Raw genomic sequence first — 24,877 nt, 5'->3', positions numbered from 1 at the left:
GGGGAAAGGTGAGCAACAGGAAACCCTTAGCAGGATATACGCAAATAGAAATGGGCGTTACACACACCTTCCTGGATCCAAGCGAGCATCTTCCCAAATAACCAGGAACAAAACACATTTATTTTCCCATTTTAATAAATTGAGTCTTATTTTTACACAGAAGTGGCACAGAACTCACCGATCAACGCATACCTTTCTTTTTTTTGGCGGTTTAAAAACACTTTTTTCTTCATTAGCAAAAAAAAGGCACTTGTATTTCTTCATTTTGAACAAAGTGAAATGGGCAGTCCAGAGAAGACCCTTCTTTTAAATGACAGGAGTAGAAAACTTACTGGGACAACCTTAGTGGCCTACCTGACATGTAAATTTAAATGGAAATAGCAAGGCTTATTCTGGTCTGGGGAAAAAAACCCTTTGGCATGAAAGTTTTCTAAAAGCAAGTTTCTCTTAGTACAGTTTTTCAGATCAGCTGTATCACAAAAACTATAATGGAGGAAGAAGTGCTACAAGGGTTCCTGTTGGCACTACAGCACAGACCACTAAGGCTGAACTCCTCCAGCACTGCTGGGTTTAGCCAAGGATTACAGTAGGTGTCTGTGAGCGAGGAAATGCAAGAACCATTATTTCTTTCTGGAATAAAACATTGAATTTCAATCTAGGCAACAAGACGTTGGGTGTGTGTGTGCGTGCGTGTGTGGTTGTGTACGTGTGTGTGTATGTGTATGGCTGTGCACGTGTGTGTCGTTGTGTGTGTGCATTTGTTTGTGTGTTTGTATGCATATGTGTGTGCGTGTGTGAGTATATGTGTGGGATGGGGACACAGAGTACTGTTTAGCCGTGTCCTCTCTCTCTCTCTCTTCCCTCAGCGGGGGCGGCGCCAGATGGCGGGTCTGACGCGCTCAGGTGTTTGTGGCGCGGTGCGGCTGGAGGGGGGCGCTCTACCCCTGGGACAGGGCGGTCTTCAGCTCGCGCAGCAGCATGGACCCCATGACCGTCTTCTCCGTGTTGACGGTGAGCAGGGCCGCCGCCGCCCCCTCCTTCAGCTCGGCCGTGGCCAGCACCAGGGCGCCGCTGCTGGTCGTCCTGGCGGCGAACCTGAGGAGGAGGAGGACCACAGAGAGCACGCTCAGACCCGCCTTCCCCCGCCGTCTCTCTCCCAGAAAAAGGGCCCCGCATAATCGCTTTCAATCCCGGCCTGGCAGAAATCGACCGTGAACTTCCCTGTCGATCACTCCCTCCCCCTCACCCCCAACCCATCACAGGACTCGGTCACACAGATGACAAAGAAGCCTCAAATCTGCTTGATGCACAACATGCTAGAGTGGTGTTCTGCAGGCTAGTTAGTCTTGTCTACTTACATCACTGTAACGCCGGACAGAAATCATGTGCCATGGCTTTTTGGCTCTCACTGCGTCTGTTATTGGAGACATAGAGACCTGGGCAGACAGACTGAAAGGGTTCCATGGTCCAGTGGTGCTTCAGTCCAGGCCAATGACTGTAAGTGGCACCCTAATTCTAACAAATCACATGTAGGCTTGCCGAGCAAAAGGGACTTTTTTTAATTTTTTGGAAATGATCATTTTGTGTCTTGTATTGGAAGCCTTTTGGAAAGATGAAGATATTTGGGCTCTTGAGCTATCATCAGGCAATGGGTCCGCACACAGACACAAATCTCAGACCTGGTTCAAACGAAGCTCTCTGAATCAACAAATTGAACCACGTCCTATATTTCTGGACTGACCATCGGCTTTGAGACACAACAGCAGACAATGCAGTGTTTCAGTGTTTTGTGATTATGTTCAAAACCACATGCAGTATAATGCACTTGGAAATGCCCTAGGCTTGTCCCAATTAAAGCGACAGTCGTACATTGATTTAGGAGAACAGAGCAGGTTTGATAGTCTACACACTAGAGTGTGCCTCTCCACGCCGAACGCACTGTGTCCCCTCAACAACCAAATTCCAAAACACTGCAAATCCTTTAATTGCCCAGTAATAGTGCGAGAGAGAAAAAAAACCTGTCAGTCTATTATCACAGCTGACTGAAAAGCCATTTGGGGCTGGATACGGCCCCCCTGTCAATCGGCCCATTGAGGTCCGCCCCACGGAGGCGTGAGTGGGGGGCCGGGACGGGGAGGCGGTGAATAAGACGGAGTGCTCCCACCCGCCCCCCCCCCTTTCCCCGGGAGCTCTGGAGAATTCTCACCGCCACGTTACTTGGCAACACCGCAGCGATGGCGAACGGGGCACACATGGGCCCCATTGTAGACACTAACAAGTGCCAAGCGGGTCCTTGACCCGGGACCGGGCCTCCTTTTTGCCGACTGACTCCGCCCACCCGCCCCTCTGAATGCCACGTGTCTGAATCGGAGCCATCTGCTTCAATTTGCGCAACATCTTTGGCCACAATGGGCCCCCGGTTAGCCCTGACAAAGACCCACAATGGGTCATCTTCAAACAAGCGGCGGGGCCCGTCAGCGGCGGCAGGGTCTATTCAACGGCCAACCAACTGGACAGTGTCTCATGTCGAACAATTAGCACACATCTCGCCGCCGGCGCCTCTCCAGCCCCCCCCCCCCCCCACCCCCACCGGCCCCCCTTGGGACCGGCTTAATTACCATCAACAGAAAAGAGGGAGTTTATCACCAGATACTCCAAAAACTTCTCTTCAGACTTAATTAAAATATTAGCCACTTAAGCAGGAAGCAGATTCTCTTGAAATGAGTAATTTATTTTTCTCCTCGCCTCCCTTTTAATTACATCAACATCCTTGATGGCCTTCCTTGAAGGCGCTCCGAGCCCCAGTTCTCCTGTCGGAATAGGGCTTACATCTCAGCCGGGGAGGGTCACTAATAAAATAATTGTATTAAAATTAATGTACAACCTTTAAACACACTAATATCCCAGAAAATTCCTATAAAGCGCTAACGCGATTGGTGCTTTTTTCTTCTCTGCGTTTGAAACGGTTAACTGATTATTTTTAGCAGCGGATTTAAAATCAGAGGCAAATAAATGAAAACGAATTTAAAGCAAGTATCGGTTCAGACATGCACAAAAGGAAGGACTATTCACGAGTCGTAAGTAATTACTTGTCATTTGATACAAATCCCAGAATACTTCTGATCACCTGATTTACTGAAAGTATATTAATCACCGGATTGGAGCCAACGACACAAGGATTTACGTAATGCAAAACATGTCATTAATTTGACTCGGGAATAATTAGCTACATCACTTAGCTCAGATTTTAGTCTGTACACATACACATCACATCCAGTCTGCGCTCTCTGTTAAGTGCTTTTTTTTTGGGCGTGAGTGTTAACAACATGGTGCTGTTCAAAAAAATATGCAATAAAAGCACATTTCATTCCTTTACACAGGTTATGAACACAAGACCTGCACAGAAAAGAAAGACAAGGGACGGCTAATCAAAAGCCAATTAATGGATCTGACCAACCACTGGCTGATGCCCTTTATAACTGGCATTAATTTTACTGTTTATATAACTAATGAATGTAAGCCTGCCTAAACAGGCTTTTACACACATTTTTGAGTATATGATTTAGCAGCTTGTTCGTTGTGGGTGCAATGATTTCAAAGCCAGGGAGCAGTGGGGTGCCCTGACCAAGCAGGGGCACTGATGAGCTCTTGTTTATCTGTGCAGTGGAGCTTACTCAAAACCATCCACGCATCATCCGCAAATTTAGGAACGCAGTTCTTACTGAAACCGCTCAAGTATTTGGGCTGTGGTCTTTCTGGCCTGTCCAGCGAGACGAGGCTTATATTGGGGCCCGTCCTGCAAGAAGCAGGGCCTGGAAATTAGGTTCCTGGAAGCTCTCTATGGACCAAGACAGTGCTTTCATCAACAGATTTCACTGCAGAAAGAGGGCCCATCAACATGAGACATGCAGATGCAGCTCTGACTAAATTCAACACATGAGCAAATATCCATGCTTTGAGTACACTGTTCTATGTATAGCCATGAAAATATCAGTATAAGTAAATATTTTGCAAGATGAACTAGATAAGCATTGGTACATGCCCCTGTAATTTGGATTTGGTGATTCAGACAGAGAAAAATACACAAAAATACAAAAAAAATTAGATCAGTTCCTTTATATACACTATCATTGTTTTACTGACCTCTTCCCTTTTTGAAACATTAGATAGCTTCATCAATTCCATAGAGCCTTGCTAATGTATGAAGGACACAAATCTATCACTTAGTCGACAACTACAAGAGCCTGGGGCTGCTATTTTACACAAAAGCACATGACCTTGGTTTACAACAACCGTGTCTGAGCCACAACCATACTGTGATTCAGTAGTGATTCATTGCCTCGAGTGTTTGAGGCTCTCTACTGTTTAAATAAACTGGTGGCCAATACATCTGCTCAATAGGCAGGTTAACATGCCACACGAGACTGCAATGAAACATCACGTACACTTTTAATGCCTAACCTGCACTCGTTTTCCTTTAGGCAAGGACAATATACCCTCTTGCTAGGTATAAATCAGTAGGACCGGAGCACCAAATAAGAGCGCATTTATAAATGGACCCCTAGAATACAGTGGCAGATGTGACCCTCTTTCATACTTGTGAAAAATGGTATGAATCCTAATACAGTCTTAGTTTACCAGAGAAGACTAGATTATTGTGGTTCAAAATTATTACATTTTTGCCTGAATATTCACAATGCTGTGCGTGTGTGTGTATATTTTTTTATTTTATTTAACTTTTATTTAACCAGGGGAGTCAAACTGAGATTTAAATCTTCTTGCAGGCAATAGTAGTCATAAGAATACATTCAGTTTCTTTAATGTGACAATATACACAAAAATAGTCAAACCAAAACATCGGGGAATTAACCAATTCCAGTTCCATCCGTTTCCATACACAATGATTTACCCCTGCATATCTGCCCCATGGGTAAATATTAGCGTTCTTGCTAATAGCTCTGACACAAGCATGGAGTGACTGGCGCTCACATGTGAAAGTAACGTGAGGGGAAAACTAATTATTTTTATAATCATTCCTACGTTCCTATTTATCCCAACAAATAATAAAAACCGCAGCAATGGGCAACACAGAAAGCAGCATGAACGTTCCCCCCTTTCATGGCAGTTCCCCGCCCCGTCTATGACAAGGTAAAGGTGAGATTGTGTTTGACAGTCCTTTATTGGAGCATTGGTATTCCTCCGCGATCTTCTTGGGGCGGCTAAACGGAGCATTAATTGTGCGGTACGAAAAAGCAAACCACAACCCTCCGACTTAGGAGGCGTTCTGTTACTGAGCGGCATCGCTGCCTGCTCTGCGTCCAGCTACGGTTGATTCTCACCGTTTCTTTACCATCTGCTTCCTTTTAACTTGTGCAGATCCCTTAATTAGTAATAACAGTAAGAGAGAGAAACCGGACAAACGAAGCACCGGTTGCTTGAATGTGGGTAGTGTTCAGTCTTATGGAAACTGGGTTAAGTGGAAAGGCTACGGAATTTGCTGTTGTGTTTAGGATGAATACTTTCAACGCCATGGCACTGCTCAGTGAACACTGGCCTGTCCTGAAAGACCGTACTGCAGCAAAAGTGAACCCAGAGAATGTGTTGACCGTGCATTTAGAGATAGCCTTTTGTAGGCATGCCGTCTTTGTAAAAGCCTGATATGGCTAACTTTATCGTCCCTTTACGAGGGTTTTTAGATGATCCATAAGTGGGTGTTCTATAACTCGATGGGCCAAAACCTGGGAATCTTTATCAGTAAACATAAAATCTCACTGAATAACATTTATTTCACAAAACTGCACAGAGAACTGAAAAAGAATACTACATTTTTCCCTGCTGTCCACTTTCTAATATAACTAGCTCTGTGGCATTATCAAGAAAATTGATGTCAACTAACACTGGAAATACTTACTGAAGAGAAATGTCTGTTAAAGCTGTTGAAACAGGAAAAAAAAACTTTCTGAAAACTGAAACTCCATCAAGCTTATGTGGAAGTTTGTGACCATATGGCAGAGGAGAGCTGGATAATAACGAACAAAAATGAAAATGTAAAAGGTTCAAATTGTTGCATATGTTGGTATAGGCACATAAGGTTTTCAAATAAATGCAATATGAGACTTGTAAATTCTGATGGAAGACTGTTGCATCAGCCAGTTACCTATTACTGTATGAGCAGTAATGAGCAGTAATAAGAACTGAGCTCCATCGTTGGAATTTGAGAGGTTACACAGTCATGTGACTCATCTGGGCAGGGCAGATGGCACCTCATATTAACCAACATTTGGCCTATGGATTCTCTGCAAGGCTTATCACTTCGCCGATGGTAAACCGGCACATCGCTAGAGAGTGAATACTGATATCTGATTTACCCAGGAGCGCAACAATACGCTTCTCTATTACCGCTCTACGATGAGGACCGTCGGGGCGAAATGACCTTAAGAGGAAAACGCGCCGCGCCGATCCTTCGCGCCGTCCCTTAATTCGGATAATCCCGGCCTGATCCCTTTTACTTTGTGTCCTGAAGGCTACCAGCGGTTGTGACAAAGGCCCACTCAGGCCAGCGCTGCTGACACGGAGCCTTCAATTAAAGTCAGCTGAGGCAGACGCGGCCCTATTAGGGAGGAGAGACGGGCCCCCGTACCCGCCGGCTCCCCGCCGGGGGCCACACTCACATAATTAGCCTAAAGTTGACAAAATGTCTGACGGGGGGGCCACGGCACGGAGGCGGACAGATGGGGCGATCCAGCCGGCGGGCGCTGGTGAAAAAACGCAGTCCCCCGCCCCCCCCACCCCCCGTTCCGCACGAGGAGACTTCCCGGAGTCCACGCAGGAGAGCGTCGATATTAAATACAGACGAACACGTGCCGTCGGGCCGGGGACATTTTATTGCGGCTTACGAACAGGATTATGAAAGGGCCGTGAAATTAGCTCTCCAGAAAGAGACTGACCGGCCGTCAGAGCTACTGACACACAGCAGCTACTGACACACGGCAGCTGTGGGTGCTGAACTTCTCCGATTATTTCAAAAGAGTGAGGCCGTATGAGTAGGAAGTTTTATTTATAAAAAGCACACTAGAAAAACACTGAAATGATGCTTCAAAGTTTACTTGAAATCTGTATGCTAATTGTAAATGTGCATGACCATAATAAACAAATCCATCAACATTTTATTTTGTTGATGTCTTCACTTGGCATTTGGCAAAAAATGGCATTTGTCTCTCTGTGAACCAGCTATACTTATATCCACACAAAATAAAACACCACAACATACCCAGTGATATTCACTGAAGAAAAAAAAGGCAAACAAATTTGAATTTCATGAACTGATTAAGGAATTAAGAATACAAAAATCTGTGAATGTATTTTTAATTTCTTTTGATTACATTACAAAATATTTTGAATATCACAAGGAAACTCAAAAAACATACTACTCCCACTAATTTAAAACTATAGTAAATCAAATGACCTGATCTTAAAATGAAGTGAGCTTAATTCAGCTTTTTTTTTTTTTAGTTCAAACAAGTCTTTAAAATAATATCAAACAACAAGTTTAACTTGCAGGTTTTCCTACATTTACAATCCGTGTGATTTATTACAAGCTTCCATTTTGCCATACAATTTATGGGTTTAAGGGGCTAATTTTCAAGGTTGACATTTTGAAAAAGCAGTGGTGCCTCCTAGTGGTGAACTATATAACACCCTGTGAGACAAGCACTGATCAGTGCTTCAGTGTGCATTCTCCTTCCTGCATACAAAATCCATTATATATTTTTCAATATTCAGAGAACTTTGATAACATTTGCTAAAATATTTCAGGAGGAAAAAATAATCTAAATCATTAGCCATTTTCTATATTCTCATCATCCTATTAAAATGATCTACTTCACATTAAAATATGGCCAGAGATTTTGTCCCTTTTAAAATACCATTAATGCTGATAAAAAATATTCCAGTATATACAAATTTAATTCAAATGTATGACAGTTTCCTCCTGGAAGTTTTTTCCTCAAAAGCTGTGTGTGTGTGTGTGTGTGTGTGTGTGTATGTGGTGACAATTCAGAATCCTAAGGAGACCAAGACTCAGTCACACTGGAGCACTGACAATGGTTACCAGAGGACCCTGTACAGCGAAAATGGCACCTCACACCACTACTGTTACTTTGGATTGTGGACAGTAGAAAAAACTAACAAGCATGAATTATAAGCAACTTATTCATTTGGCACGATAAAATAATCCTATTTTATGCACTCTCAAAGTTGGTTTGTGTTTTTCAAAGATTTTCAGAATATATTTTCACCTCAAATACAAATTAATTTAATTACATCCATGAGTATATATTTACTCATGACATTCCACCTATCATCTGTTCAATAATTAGAATATTACATGAAAAAAAAATTAACCAAGATGAAATCCACAGTAATACAAAGCAGACGGGTGAAGACCTGTAATACCTGAGAAAACTCAGTACAAAAACATTTAAATACAAAAACATTTAAATGTAAAATACGCACTTTCATAACTTGAAACTTGAAAGAGGATCCCCACCAAAAATTCCTTTGATTTTGTGTCTTTCCCTGAGAATCTCTTGATTATGACCTGTTTTACATACGTCAAAATCTGTGTTCTGTAGCTGCAAAAGACCGTATGAAAAGATGTCACTGGGAAACAACTCTTCCTCTTCTTGTAATTTAACTGAATGGAGGTGTCTTTTGAATTTGGTAAAACCATGCAGTGATGATTAATCAATAGTTTTGGCTACATTTTTGAAGTCACAATCACAACATTTTACACTAATTACTATATTCTACACTATTACTAAAAGTAGCCTATTTACAGTTATTGGCTTCAGGCTTCATTTTCAAAATTCTATTTTCTACAATAGAGGGAAAGAAAAAAGTGAATATTGAAAAACAGGACTTTTTAGATGGATATTTAAGTAAAATGGTTCTTGTAATCTGGTGCATCCATACGGAAAATACGGAGTACAAGCTTTGAGAGTAAAGAGAACAACTACCAAAAACCAAGTAAGCGTCACAATGAGCCCCTGCCAGAAAGCCCCTCAGACAGGGAAGGAGTCTTAACAGGGGGGATCCCTCTACACCCCCCTCTGACGCCCCTTCAGCGACAGCCTGAGAGGGAGTCTGTGGCACTGGGTGCAGTAGGAGCACCTTCATTAAAACTGGTAATAGAGAGTGACCTCTGCAATGAGTTCTCGGGGCTCAGATCCGATCGGATCAATCGCTTCGCTGTGGGCTCACGGTGTATCGGCAGGCCGTGTTCGGCTGTTCGCAGCAGCTCCTGAAATGCTCTCTGGGACAGAAGTGCTATGGTGGTGGAATGGGAATGGGATGGCAATGGTATGGGAGTGGAATAGGAGCAGAATGGGTGTGGAGCCGGAGCAGAATGGAAGCAGAACGGGTGTGGAATAGGAGCAGAACAGGAGTGGAACAGAAGCAGAATGGGAGTGGAACCAGAGCAGAATAGGAGCAGAATGGGAGTGGAAAAGGAGCAGAATGGGAGTGGAATGGGAGTGGAACAGGAGCAGAATGGGAGTGGAATAGGAGCAGAATAGGAGTGGAATAGGAGCAGAATAGGAGAGGAACCACAACAGAATGGGAGTGGAACCAGAGTGGAATAGGAGCAGAATGGGAGTGGAACCGGAGCAGAATGGAAGCAGAACGGGTGTGGAATAGGAGCAGAACAGGTGTTGAATAGAAGCAGAACAGGTGTGGAATAGGAGCAGAACAGGTGTGGAATGGGAGCAGAATTGGGAGTGGAACGGGATTGGAATGAGAAATTTATGAATGGAATAGGTGTAGGACATACGCATTACAGGAGACGTATGAGACAGGGATGGGGTATAATAGGAGACAGAAGAGGAACAGGAAAGGGATAAGAATGACCTGCCCCACTCAGTCATACCAGTCTATCAGCATACATCAGGCTGTAGGCCTGCTACGAATATCTTTGGGTTTGCTTTACATTTATGATTCACAGGCTTAGCAGACGATCTTCTCATGCAACTTACAATTTGCACACAGTCCAATTAGACAGCCACATAGCTATCAAAGTTCAACAGTGCAACTACACGGCGTCGCCTGGAATTAAAAACCTTCTGGTTAAAATACTAATTGCGAAACACTGCACCACGAGGTTGTCTTACTGTAAGGCCTCCTTGCACTTAGCTGTCTTTGACATGAGCATATTCAGCGCAACCAGAACAGAACTTAGCCCTCTTCTGCCCTTCAGCTCCACTGTTCGATCTCCAGTAAAATTTCTTTTCCTACTATAACAGAGCACAGAATGACTTCAATATTCCTCCCTCCTTCATTAAGAATGAACACACCATTCGTGTATCCTTTAATTAGCGTCCTCGCTGTGAATAATGCCATGCCATTATAGGTTCTAGATTCTAAAGAGTTCAAATGGAGCATGTTCATCCTTCCATGACTGCAAAGTGCTTTCTGCAGCAGAGTATGCTGCTCATTATATTCTCCTATGCTTCCACTCTGGTGGTTCATTCAGTACAAGCTGGTTCTATAGGTATTATCTTTCTAATGCTGGTTACCCCTGAACTTCTCTGATTTAGGAGTTTTTTTTTATGTACCAGGAAGGTAAATCTAACAGAGGAGATTAAAATGTCATTATGAACAACCGGGTCAAGTAGCACAAGGAAATCTTTCAATCCATCTGCACAACTATTCAACTACTAACAGCGACAGTAAAGACCGACTGTGCTGTGCGAAGAAGTTTTAAAGATCTACGCGCATGAGTATCTTAATCTAGCGACAGGCGGCTTTGCACAGTCCAGCGGACCAGAAGTTTAAACAAACCTGGACGGAGCTATGGTGCCAAAGCACACTTTTCCCTGCCCGGCTCCTCACCTGTCCATCAAAATGGTGAATATTCAGTGACCTGCCTACAACCACTCAGCTTTTCCCTTATATCCTTTACAACCGGGAGGGGCAAACATCGCCCCCTAGGAGGCCGCGGGTCAGCGGGCGCCGGGTTTTCGCCACGCCCCCCCGCCACCTCCCGAACGCGCGGCGGCGGAAACAGGCGGGCCCTCCCGCGGACGCGTTGGGCACACAGGAAAGATTGATGACACGGGGCAATTTGCGCTATTGGTTATTCAAAATGAAATATGAGGTTTTGTCTTGGGGTCCCTCCCGTTCCCTGCCATTGATTTCTACATTCTCTCGGTGTGTCCTTGCGCTAGTGTTGACCAAGGTTGTTTTCATATGCAATCATATTTTATAATCAAATTACAGGATTATTGTCATCCAAATGTCAGATGAGGTGCCGTTTTACTATATGTGGCAGATTGTTTTTCATCCCTTTCACTTGTGCATGCAGACAGTCAGCATTTCCATCTCTCCTATTCCGGAGAATTACTCCTTAACACATGTACAAAATGATGCTTCGCGCTTCTATTGTACATGTTGTTTATGGATTCACTTTTGTATTTTTTAGAATTATCTATAATAATTACTGAGCAATTACTTGCACTGTGGAAGGACTGAAAACAATTAATAAAAGAAGGCTAAATAGGAGGCAGAGGGAGAGAGAGAGAGAGAGAGTATGGTGTAATTATCTATCAGGTGTTCATATACGCATGGCAGAAGAGGAAGCTCATTAGCACATGCTGTGTACACTAATTACACGCACAAGCGTTTTTAAACATTTGCGTAGCAGGTCTGTCTATAACAAGCAAAGCCATTTCACACAGTGTTACTGCTGGACTGGAATTTTTACAACTGCCAACCACTTCAGCTACATTCACACGTCAGCCATGGACTCTGTGACATTTCCACGGTAGAACAGCCATCGATGCAATGTGATTTTTCAAAACCACCATTTTACAAATCTCCATTAAGGTTCTGGTGCTGGATTCTATACTACAAACACCTAGGCTGATAAACAATCCCTTATATGGTTATATAAGCAAGATAATAATTACAACAATAATAACTATATATTTTCTTTCAGTGAAGGAATAGGGTAAAGTTATGTACAAGTCCAATGCTTGTGTGTGCTCATATCCAATGCTTGTAAGTACAAACCCAATGCTCGTATTAATTCTCTGTGCAAAATTATTTTTCACATTTTCAGCACTTACATACAGTTGTGAACATGCTTCATTGTCAAAATAAGAGTTTCTTGTCATAGCTCTACAGTAGACATCGTAGCACCACGTTTTATCGAATAAATATTTCTTGATTAAGCATGGATTGCACAAAAGAGGTTTCTACTTTTTGTTAGACTATACTGACAGGCAAATATAAGTCAGGCTCACCTGAGTATATTGTCCTGACCAGAGGGGACCACACCCATGTTGGCCACAGACACCACTTTCGTGCCAATTGGTTGGCTGGATGCATTCTCTGGTGCCATGGTAACGGTCGCAGAGCTCTCATTCATCCCCGCCAGCTTTCCTATTGGTGGAAGACAAGGTTCAAGATTAAGAGCCGACTAACCAACTTCATTTCATGGCTTATATGTCATAGCATTCTCCCAATCTTTCCACAAAAGTACACTTCAATCCAGTGCAAATCTTACACCAGGGATGCAAATTTAACAGAGATTACAATAACAAGGAAATCTTTCCATTCAACTGTTGTATTATTCAGAAGAAAGGAACAAGCATTAACAGCGGCATTAAATAAACACCACTGTGTGAAGAAGTCTTCAAAATGTACATGCATGAGCTTCTAAATCACACTCCCATGCCCAACCTCAGCGGACTCAGACCTCATTACTGCTGTAATGGTAACCATGTAATTGTGCAAAATGAATAATACAATTAAATTTAGATGATTAAAGTAAATTCAGATGCTGCCAGTGATCAACACCGTCAACACCATATCAAGTGTGGTTAGAGTCACGTCTCTCCAGAGGACGGAACAAACACATCATTAGTTCACTGTTACGCACAGCACTGAATCCCTTAGTCGCATGACTGACACAAAGTTAGCCCCACGGACCCTTTCGTAAATAAAAAAATAAAAAAAACGATGCTACCGTTTTGCTTGACGAGCACTTGGTAATTTATCATTCATAACACAAATAATTGAATATTTATTCGCTGAAACAGAAGTACAATTTGGGCTGTATAATTTTGGTCTTCGTTTCAAAAGATAACAGAAACCGGGGCTCTCAGGTTGTGTAAAGAAAAAACAGGAAAAAAAAAAAAAGATTTTCCTGAGCCAGTGCCAACTGTGGGGAGACGGTCCACTGAAAATCTACGTAACTGGCAAAAGCATGGCTCGAGGAGGGAGGCTGCTAGTCAGCAGGTTATTCACTGGCAGACCATGTATCAGCATCTCCTGTGTTCAATAAGGACCCCAACCAGGAAGTGCAGTCCTCTGGTGGAACGGGTGAGCAGCAGGTGAGGGAAATGCAGGGACTGCTGGTGAGAGTGGGCATGATAGGGTGTGACATTCTGAGCTAATGGAGGATGTTGCAGACGCAGAACGAGCTCAGAACTGTGATTGGAGATTCTAAATCGGGGAAAATATTTGATGTCCTTAGTTATCCTGAAGTTAGAGGATAATGATGGCTTACAAACCCAGCAACAAAATTCCACCAATACTGGCACGTGGTCTCGACTCCCTCCCGAATTCCAATTCAGGAACCTAAAGCTTCAACTGCGTTTCTTTTCAATCATTAGGTTTATTATATTATTTAAATTAGGGCAATTTGTATTATGTAGAATTATATTTAAAATGAATAACTACTGCCTCTGAATCTTCATCTCCATAAACTCAGACAAAATACATTTGTTGCAATTTTAGTAAAAAAGAACAAAACAAAAAAAACATGTAAACATTATGTGTTGTGCAGTTTCTAGAAATGTTTTTGCACTTTTTTCCCCTCATCCACATCATGTACATTGAACTAACATGAACCCCCCACCCTCAACACACACACACACACACACAACATGCTAAATGAATTCAGAAGTACACAGCGGTACATCATTTATGACAGGAACACTTTTTTCTTTGCGGACAATTCTTGTCATTTCTCCGCTTTCTCAGAATACCCGCATTGAACTCCAGAGGAATGCACATGCATGATTTTTATATATAATATAAAAGAACAGGCTTGTGGGATTTCGGAAGTATAAAATTTACACAAAAAATCTAAAATTCTTATTTTCCTTATTAAAAAGTATATCCATGATTTTGTATTTTAAGGTAAAAATATACTAAATATAAGAGCAGTGGATTGCTGTTGAATTTGTTGATGTTGCTGCTGTTTTCCTGTTTTAGGTAAAAGTGCATTTTTCAACCTCTTTAATTAGTTTGGCAGGTTGTAGGAACATCTTTAATGAGAAAGGAATGCATCAAGAAGTCAGTCTAAGAATTAATACATTTTCAATATCCAGTTTTATCACTTTCAACTAATTAATCCAGAGGCTAGATTAGATATACCTAAACCAATCTGAATTTAAAAATTGAGTGTTCACTGGCAAAATAACAGAATCCATGCCCAGGAGCTTGCTAGTCATCAGATAAAATGCAAGGAGCATGTTGAAAATCGAATTATAATTAAACATGCAAAAAGTAATTCTGTTAATAAGGCTGTAGCAAATACAGAATTCTTCTATTGTGCCCAAAGCATTGAAATGGTCAATTAATGCAGTCCAAGAAAAACAATAAAGTTAGTTCAAAAACAAAAGATACGGTGCGGGAAGGCACACCATATCGCAACAATGTACACCAATAACAAAGCAGCCGGGAAACAAAGAAGTAAATAAAGGGGAAAGCAGGTGAAATCCCCGGTAGAGAAAGCAGCGTTTTCATTACTGAGAACTTTAATAAGGCCGGAGGAGGAAGTGCTTAATTCTCCCCAAAAAACAGAAGAAAGGGAACATTCTGTAACAGGCAGGTCGAGCAGAAAATAAGATATGTGCTTAGCAACTCGCGGGGCACTCCAGAGCAGCTTTTAAGCAGAGCGAGCGGGTCGACGCGGCGGCGGCGGAGAGAGAGATTTGTGCGTGCTCACTTAGGGCTTAAACCTTATCCATTAAGCTCTATTGAAGAGCAAATGCTGAATAAATGAATGTAACTATGTTTATGTTAAAAGCCTGTTTTCCGCCCGCCGCGCAATTAAAGGAAATGTTGCACAAAACCGCCACTTTTGTCGAGCCCGCGCAAATGGAAAGATGGATGGCACTCAGGCAAGACAATGCATTGCTTCATATTTAACCTTAACACTCCTGTCATTAATGGTTTGTCTAACTTGGGACTTTAAAAGACAAGGTACTGCTCCATTGAAGTAAAATTAAAAATCAACTATACCATGCTTTTCAGAACAGAAGATTCATTAGCTGCGGCTAATGTATTGGCATAAAGCAAAGTAACATCCTATCAAGTGAGGCGCGTGTTAATCTAACTAGGTTTTTTTTTTTTTTTTTTGTTTGTTGCTTTTTACCCATGCAGTTTTATCGCTATGGGCAATTTGTACCACTCAGCATGACAGTGTAAACTGAATCAAGATTAATTTACATGCAGAGGAACACTTAGCTGTGCAGAATGGTAAGCAAACGCATTGTCTCGATTGCTGAGCTGGAAAAGGAGAGGCAGAGGGGAAAAAGTGTCGTAATTAACTGGCATCAAATGTGATTGCTCAGGGTAGTTAAAAGGCCAAAAAAATGGCAAATGCTCTTCTATTCAAAAAAATGGGAGCTTTGCTGAAAGACTGTAGAATTTACTACAGTCCAATGCATCTAAATGAATAGGTTCCATTTGAGGAGAATGCATTATGGACACAATAGCCCACGGTGGCGAAACTCGCAGAAATCCAATATTAATATTGTTAAATGCCACGCTGCTTTATATTGATATACAATTTGTGAGGACTGCAAATGTATTCACTGAATGACCATTTGTCTGCTCCGCCAGAGACTGGCACATCTATTTGCCGTTTTTATTTTTTTTATTTTTTTTTAGAGCGTTCGATGGGCCAAATTGGAGCTGACGAACGTACGAAATTAACTGTCGAAAACACAAAAAAAAAAAACCAAACAAATTTACTAAATAAGCGCAAGAATCAGGACTAGCAGTTAAATGACCCGCTGGCCAAGGGACTGAAACAGAGGCTCGGTACGAGGAGCCGGTCCGAGTCTTCCGTTTCGCGCCCCTGGACGCGACGTGGAGGCAGAGAACGTGCATGGGCACGGGCAGCGGAGCGAGCCCTCTAATGGAAGCCAGCGTCTCTCCATTACGCCTGGGGGGATTCTGATAAGGCTTTGCTCCGGTCCACCCCGCAGATAAGACATCACTCCACGCGCCGCGCTTCCTCCGAGCCAGCCTGGAAACAGAGCCGGGGGGCGCTGCCGGGGGATTTGGGAGAGCACGCGGCATATTTGCCAACCGTCGGTCCCGCGTCAAAACGCGAATTCGGGAAGACAGGGGAAGGGTACGCCGGGGCACCAGGAGACCTGCCTATATTTACAAATATTTCACATAAACAAATTTTCAAATAGCTTTATTCTGAGTAGCCTTTCTGCTCTATTAAACATAACACACAGCTGCCACATTTATTCAGACAAATAATCAACAACCATATAGGGGAAGTGGCAGAAGAAAAAGGGGTTTTGGCAACGGGTCCGGGGAGGATCCCGGGCCGACCCGCTGCGTTCTCGGTTCTGTTTGGGCAGTCAGGGAAGTGGCGGAGCACACACAACCGGATCAAAACATCCAGTCCCCGGGAGAACGGGCGTGGGGGGGGGGGAGGGGGCGGCGAATGGTGGGGGGGTGAGGGAGCTAGGGAGCGAGCGTCTCCGATAGCCTTTGTACGGACACAGGCCACGGTACCTCCGCGTACCTGGCCAAGCCCCCCCCACCGAGGGAGGCCTGAGGTTTGGGAAGCTGTTCGGAGGGGCTGCACTGGAGATTCAGAGCCAGTCAGGTAAGCTTATACTGACAACAGGGGGAGTGAAGTTTTTCAATAAACTCAACGCAGAAAATTGGTCATTTCTTAGTGCAGCACAGTGCCATTTTATGGGACTAGGTAAGGTGCAAGATCACTGTGGGCTGTGGGTACTGCTGTATGACTTTAAAATGCACAGAAAATGCACAGAAATCAACTTGTACAAGTAATAAACTGTTGAATAGAAAATCAACAATCAAATATTATGGAAGCCAGTCAACTGAATGTAGAAGATGTGATGGAGGGCTTGGGGGGCGGGGGGCGCTGAAGAGTCAGGGTGGAGCTTTGCTGGAATCTCACCTTGCTCCTTGAGGAAGTCCTGTTCCGTCATCGTGACCGGCAGAAAGAGCTCTCCCACCGCTGGCTGGATGGACACGCTGAACTGGTCAGTCTTTGTGCTGAAATAGGACACCAGGAGATCAGAGCTTTCAGTCGATGTCAAAGACAAAATGTCTGTGCTTCCAGTATCTCTGTGATAAAACCATTTTCACACAGTATAATAGCTATCTCAGACAAGGACGTCTTGACTTCTGCATCTTGACGCTGGTCCAAGGATTTCAAAGTCTGCAAACCTTATTTTATTGCGTAAAAAGTTAAGGCTGAGAATATCTTTGTGCCATCAATTACAACCCGGCTCACTGACACGCCCACACACTGGACGCGTCAGTTCTGTTACGTTTACATGCATCCCTGAAAGAGGTAATTTATGAAACCCACAACTGTCACCAGACTAGTTTCACAGAGCTCACAATTTTGGGGCAGATCCATAGGCTGGGGTGCAAGGCTACAGAATCTATTCCTTCACTGGTAGGACAGAAATCACCACACAAAGAACTGAGAATGCCGCCCTTTGGGGACTGGTGCATGCTGGGCTTTGTGTTTTCATTCTACAGTACTGCCCTTCGGCCCACAGCCTCAATATGATGTTAAGCTCTGGTTCACCTGGATGCCATGATGGTACACAGACCAAAGCATGGGCATCTCACGTGCCCAGATGCAATGCAGAAACAGCCTGTTGTGTTGAGGGCAATCGGATGGAAGCAACGCAGATACGCGCAGTCCCAAGAGCTCTCTGCCGCAGATTAATAAACCTGTCGGACTCCTTCATCTCCGCTCTCCCGGACGGCTCGCCCCCCCCGCGTGAAAAAAACACTAACGCCGCGCGGTCGCTGTTATTTTTCACGCACATTAAGGACAAAAAAAAAAAACATTTCACGTTTCTAAACGATAAACAAACGAATGACTTTCCGTCGCCGCCGCGCTGGAGCCGCAGGTCCGGCGGAGCCTGGGGACGGCGGGCGACGCCCGTTCTGCATCTGTCCGGCCCGAGGCCGGCCATTAGCCAGCTGCCGCGCTGGCAGACTGCGCCGTGACCTTGATTAGAGGCGGCCGGCATTTCCCAGCGCCTCGCGCATAATGGGTCACGCTCGGCTCCGCGGCCGCTGCCATCGCCGGCTCTCTGCAAATTGCTCCCATCGTATCGGGCAGGGACGGGTGGCTCCGGGTAGCGTAGACACGAGCTAAACCGCGTCCTGTATTTGGGGGCGCAGAGGCCTGGGTTCACGGATAGAAGTGAGCAGAAATGGAGACGGCAGGCCCAGACGCAGACGGGAGAGGCAGGAGCAGCCCCGCGGTTCAGGCTGCAAGCCGAGCACGTCCTGCCTTCAGCGGGATTGCAATACCCCGGACTCCCTGCCACGAGGAATCAAGACTCTCGCTGCTGGGTTCTGTTCGCCGCCCTTTAAAAGAACAGGGAATTCAGCTGCTCGCCTTGTGTCCTGTCGTAGCTACTTGCTTCTAACGCCGCGCTGGTGCTCCATTCCATTCACTGGTTTTGCTTGTTTGCGAGTTTTTTCAAACATGTTAATCTTCTCATTTCAAACTCTACATAAAAAAAACTGCAGCACACTTTCAGAAAAATATCCTTATGTTAGTGCTCCAGCTTACTCAGAGAGAGCTGGCCTTCATAAGCAACTTGCATCGTCTCTACCAGCTCCAACCGACAATCAGGGAAGACATTTATTGGCAATGACTCCTTTAAATCTAACTTTACACAAGTACCTTTCTATTTTGACAGATGCAGCAGGCAAACAGAAAGACTTACAAGCTCTATAGATCATTGAAGAACAATTGAAACATCGAAACAACTACCTCCCAAAAAAGTACTTCCCCTGTTTAAGAAGCCAGAGTAACTGTAAAGTATGCAATCCCACCTAAAAAAAAAAAGAAGTGGTCACCACCCTTCCCATAAAATATCAATTAGCATTGCAGCACATGGACGTGGGGCATGATGGGAACCGCCTAAGGAAGGCGCTCCTCGAGCTGGAGGACGGTCCACATCGGCCTGACCGAGGAGAGGGGGGGAAATGCGCCGATTGCCATGCACAACACACTCGATGATTGGCGTTTGAGGCCGATTGATCCCCCCATTACGCCCGTCTCCCCCGCCCCAAACGGCTTTCTGATAACACTATCGATCCCCCGCGCTGCCGATCGGTTTCCATTTTCTGATTTGGGGCAGGCCAATTAAGAAGGTGAGTAATTGTGATTACACCGCTACAGGATCAATTATATTTGATGCAAGGCAAGGGATGCTTGTCTGGGGAAGAGCAACAAGAGGGGAAAATGATGGACCGCCTTTCTGCATTCCATTTCTGGGGGGGGCAGAGAATCACCCCTCCTGCATATTAAGGCCTTAGGGCGGCTCGGCTCCTCTGGCCTGCCTAAAGTTCAAACCAGAGCCACGCTTTAACTCACATCACACGTTTCCCCCACTCTCCCCCCGGGCCCAGCAGGATTCTTAATTCATCTTGGCAAGATGTACTTAGGCTCCCATAATAATCATACTTAGCGGGTTTTACTGAAAATGTCTGATGCGTCTTGCAGAGAGCACTGGCAAAACCCTTCCCTTTACAACTTTATAGAACTTGACACGAAAGAACTCCCAAGATGAATCACTGGCACTTAGCATCATTTCTAAAACTACTACAATTAAACCCAGTTCAATAACAGTTCTGTAGAAACGTGTCAGTTGGGCCAACACATTTTTGGAGAGAAATAAAGGTGGGCAAGGCACAAGGATAGTAAGATGACCAAGACACCGGTATAGAACGATAGTGAATTATCAAAGCAGATAAGTTAATTATTAATAATAATAAATCATAATGATCCAATCGAAACCGCCTGACGTAAAAATAAGCCATGAGAAAACTAATTCCAAAAATAAAGCAATTTGAATCAAAATTTACACGTGAAAAAATTCATCAAAAGCTACAGTACGGTGAAAATTAAAAACAGGAAGCAGAAAAGCAGGACTTCCCTCAATTAAATTGTAATCAAACCCTAATTAAAAAGAAATCAGCTTAAATGCATAATACACGTCCTTTCATAAACTCATAAAAGAAGGTGAGGAAATGCTACTGAATATCTGCGCGTGGATACTTCTCGTATATCAAGGCAGCGCAGCACCCGTATTAGAATTTGGAAACATGGGGTGACTGTGTTTTATTCGAGTCAGCAGTCTTGACCAGGATGTGAGGGAGCAGAAAAAAAAACAAACAAACACGGGGAAAAAAAGATTCAGGTAATTCACCGTATTTAACACACGAGCGACAGCTCCTCTCGCAGCAAAGAAAATACACGTGCAATATGAATTTATCACCGCTACTCATTCCATCGGTTTGTAATTTGGCGAGCTGTGCCATTGGACTCACATTGTCCAGATCATTAAAAATAATCTACCTTTAATGTCTGGGCCAAATCTATTTATGGTGATGGTATTCATGGCCTGGTATTCTATGCTATTGATCGACACTGCTTTTCTAATAGGAAAATAATAAACAATTACTAGGCAATGCGGGGTAAGTAATCGCTTTTCTTTAATATATTTATATTATATGTGTATGCTGTAATCTGCATAAAATCAATGCAATATGTTACAATTTGCAAAATAAATGAATAAATAAATTCACTTGCACACAGCCCCAGTGGCATTTGTAACTCGAAATTCATTTCCTTTTTTGGTACAAGAAGAAAAAATCTTGTGTCCAGTGGCAAAGAGGGATCCATACATTTAAGAAGGAAAGAAAGCCGACTTTGGTGCATGAGATTAAAACGCTGCTGGCAACGAGCATGTAATTCTGTTGTCTTTCAGGCTCAAGAGTAAATGAGAAACATCTAAAAAAAGTCTCTAACACAATGTCATTTTGACACAATTCAACAAATGAGTCTCATTTATTTTCCCCATTGGAGATGTTTCAATATTTATTTGAGTAATATTCAACTTTCTTTTATTTCAATTTCTGTGGTTCATCTGAGAGCAGCTATAGAGATATATACTTAAGAGTACAAATACAAAATGTATATAATGCATGTACTCAGCAGGCTTTGCATTCTGAGGGCAAACACAGTGCCCGATGTAAATTGACTTCTTACCAAAGCTGAAAGTTTGCTGCTTGAGTGGAATCATTGAAGTCGATACCCATGGACACAGTGATGGAGGCAGCTGGCTCCAGGCAATCTGAAAGAATACGGGACAGACTCACAATGGGGTGACAGATGTGGAAATAAATAGGCACCGCGTGAGACTCCTGTTTTCTACTTCAGAAAGCAACGCCGCGTTTTCTCAGAAATCCATCTCCAATCTCATTCTTCGACGTACAAAAAATTCGTTTTTCCGAGCCGATAAGACGTTCCGGTTTACGGGAGGGGAATGTCAGCGACTCCTCAAATCTGCTCCGCCCCGTGAGCCGACGGGGGAGAGAAACGTCTGACACGCGCCTTCGCCAAGGCCCCGCCGCCTCTCCGCCGAGCGCCAATGTCACAGATTATAAAAAGCGAGCACCAGAACAGAGGGCCTCTGATGGAAACAGCATGGTTCCGCTCGCGACGGACGCGGCTCGAAACGAATCGGCGGGCTCGGCGCGTTCCGCCCGTGCGTCTTCGCGCGAGCCCGTCGGACGAGCTAAGAAGCCATCAAAGCCTCATGACGACCGCGGGCGGGGAGAGAGAACGCCCCGCTGTCAAAATCGCGCCACGACCCGGAGGATAAATATCCAGAGGTTGCTATGGCGGGGCGAATGGTGAAGTCTACATTTGACCTGCGAAATGAAAATATAAGAATATCTGTACTGTGTATGCTGCGGTGCACACCGGTGTCTTACGTTTTAACCAAATCGTTTCTATCGTGAAGTTTTGTACTGTGTGGTGTTACTGTCGCACGCCTGTACTGCCAGTCTACATGCGCTGGAAACCCGGGCTGCTCTACATGGGCTCATCCTCCACCGAGAACACTTGTTAAGATACCGTAGCTCCTTCTGCAATGGAAAATGGAACAGACAGATGACAGTCTGGTTGATATGCTTGTTCTAGTGTGTTTATGAACGTGTGTGCCTTCATGCGTTCCTGCTTGGTTGTATATGAAAGAATATTTTATTTCACATCTTAAGATTAGTTTAAAAAAAAATAAAACTGAGTACTTTTTACTTTTCAACTGAAAAGGACATGTTTACAATACATTTTTTAAAACCACAATAAATTCTGATGCTGATGACAGTTTACTTTCTGAGTTAAAAGAAAATATCATTTCAGTATTTTAGTGTGTCCTTGATTGACCCAGACTGGTCTTCAGGTCAATGAAGGACATTTTAAAGCATTGTGGGTTAGTGGTCTAAAGCTGTAGGCTGCTATAGGGAGGTACTGCAGGTGTCTTTTCTTGCTTTAGTCCACAAACCCCTGAATGCCCTGATACCTACAATCAATCAAGCAGGTCAAAAACTTCTGTAACTATCTAAAACAAAAATAACCTGTCTGGGTAAATCCAAAATATAAGGTAAAAGTGAAATACTGTTTAGAAAATAAAAGTAAACTGAAAGTAAACCTTCCCTTTAAGTTACATTTTAATTTCTTAATTCACAGTCTCAAATTATATAAACAGGCTCTAAAAGACTTGGCGAAGCATGTTTGCAGTTACATTTTCAATTTAGGCATTTAGCAGACAAAGCAACTTACAGGGCTTACTGTATTTAAATACAAGATTTCTATACAGCTGGTTATTTACTGAAGACATACAGGTTAAGTACCTGGGTCAAAAGTACAACGGCAGTGTTCCACCTGGGTATTGAACCTGCAACCTCTTAGAGGCAAGCCCGGTTCCCTCACAATTATACTGCGCACTGCCGCCACCACCATTTTTCTGGCATGCTCTTGGAGTGGACTTACCCTTTTAACCTGGCAGTAACCATACAACAGTAGATTCTCAGCTACGGTATGTTATTGAAGCGGCACTTATTTTCTCTGTATTTCATTTTGTTAATTTAGGTTTTTGCTGCTCTATGGACAGATGCATAGCCATTTTTTGGCCAGCGGTGCACAGTTACACTCCTGCGGCAGTGGATATACGGTCCATTTGTTTTAGGGCTACAAACACTATTTATGTCACTGAATGTGTTTTGGTTTTTGCTCTTTTGTGGTCATCAATACTGTAGAACAAGCATTTTTTATATCAGCAGTTTTCCCTAGACTGCTGAAGCATACACTGTTACATGATCTCCAGTACTGCAGTATTATTTTATTTGCAGTGTTCACCAATGGCGCTGAAGCAGTGGTGATTAGTCCCCTCTCGGCAGTACTAACCTCTGCCACTGAAGCAATGGGGATTAGTCCTCTCTCGGCAGTAAAGCTGCCGAAGCAGTGGGTATGAGCACCCTCAAAGCCATGCTCATCTATGCTACTGACGAAGAGGGGATTAGTCCCTTATTAGCAGTAATGTTGCTGAAGCAGTGGGGATCAGTATGCTCTCTGCCATATTCACGTATGCTACTGAAGCAGTTGGGATTAGTCTCCTCTCTGCAGTGCTCACCTACACTGTTGAAACACAGGATATTTGTCCCCTCTTGACAGTAATGCTTCTGAAGCAGTGGGGATTAGTCCCCTCTGGACCATGCTCATCTATGCTGCTGAAGCAGTGGAGATTAGTCCCCTCTTGACAGTAATGCTTCTGAAGCACTGGGGATTAGTACCCTCTGGGCCATGCTCACCTATGCTGCTGAAGCAGAGCAGTGGGGATTAGTCCCCTCTGGGCCATGCTCACCTATGCTGCTGAAGCAGGAGATAGTGCGACGCAGCAGTGGGTTCCTCTGACTAATGCTTTACGGGGAAGTCCCCTCTGGGCCATGCTCACCTATGCTGCTGAAGCCATGGATATTGAGCCCCGGGGGGCCGGTGTCCCCTATGTGGATCTCCTCCAGCTTGTGGTCGCTGCTGTTGGTGAGGGTGATCTGCACAGACACCATGCTGGGGCTGTAGATGCAGGGCTGCCGGGGGAAGTGGTACTGTGCCGCCAGCCCCTTCCCGCTCATCCGGTGGAGCAGTTCGTGAGACTTCGCCGGCACAAACACCGGAGTGCTGACCTGGAAAACACCAGCACACACACCACCACTCAACAAGCAGCCGTCTACAAGGCCACAGCCATGCCAGGAATCCATTCAATATAAATGCACAAGCATAGTATGTGCTTACATACCACACGGGGGATAGTGAAATCCAATGAATACCAACTCTGGATACCAACAATAACATTTTGGTTACACAGCAGAGTACTCAATTTCCCACAAGGCTGACAGCCTCTCCCTATGTCTCGTAGTCAGCCATAAAGGGGAATTTTACACCCCTACAGTAAGATGAACTGACACCCGCCCCCCCCCTCCCATTATGGATGACGGATGCCCTCAGTTCAGCTGGCCCAATTAACATCAACTCGCACTGTAAATTCATTCCCTGGCACCGGGACCATTTCACACACAAGCTTTAAAAAGGACAAAGAGGTTAGCTGGAGAGCAGCAAAGGCAAAAAAAAAAAAAAAAAACCAACAACAATGGCCATCACTCAAAACACAAGAGTCTTCTAAGCCTGCTCTTCTGAGGCTAAAAAGGGCTT

The 24,877-nt window shown here is 44.0% G+C and overlaps 1 protein-coding gene across 10 annotated transcripts in view; it reads right to left on the bottom strand.

Annotated features, from left to right (window-relative positions):
- Positions 1-117: 117 nt before the first annotated feature.
- The window catches only part of ap3b1a (adaptor related protein complex 3 subunit beta 1a), an 84,935-nt gene continuing 60,175 nt past the window's right edge, over positions 118-24,877 (bottom strand). For all 10 annotated transcript variants that reach the window (XM_064309284.1, XM_064309288.1, XM_064309285.1 and 7 more), the window contains exons 23-27: positions 24,123-24,351; positions 21,377-21,461; positions 17,243-17,340; positions 12,300-12,438; positions 118-1,095 (exon numbers count right to left, since the gene is read on the bottom strand). In XM_064309284.1, the coding sequence (XP_064165354.1) occupies positions 939-1,095; positions 12,300-12,438; positions 17,243-17,340; positions 21,377-21,461; positions 24,123-24,351 (708 nt within the window). In that variant the 3' untranslated portion in view covers positions 118-938. The remainder of the gene's footprint in view (positions 1,096-12,299; positions 12,439-17,242; positions 17,341-21,376; positions 21,462-24,122; positions 24,352-24,877) is intronic.

The sequence above is a fragment of the Anguilla rostrata genome, chromosome 14, assembly GCF_018555375.3.
Source record: "Anguilla rostrata isolate EN2019 chromosome 14, ASM1855537v3, whole genome shotgun sequence".
NCBI classification, from domain to species: Eukaryota; Metazoa; Chordata; class Actinopteri; order Anguilliformes; family Anguillidae; genus Anguilla; species Anguilla rostrata.
Note: the sequence above shows the minus strand (reverse complement) of the source record. Positions and strands in the feature narration are given on the sequence as shown.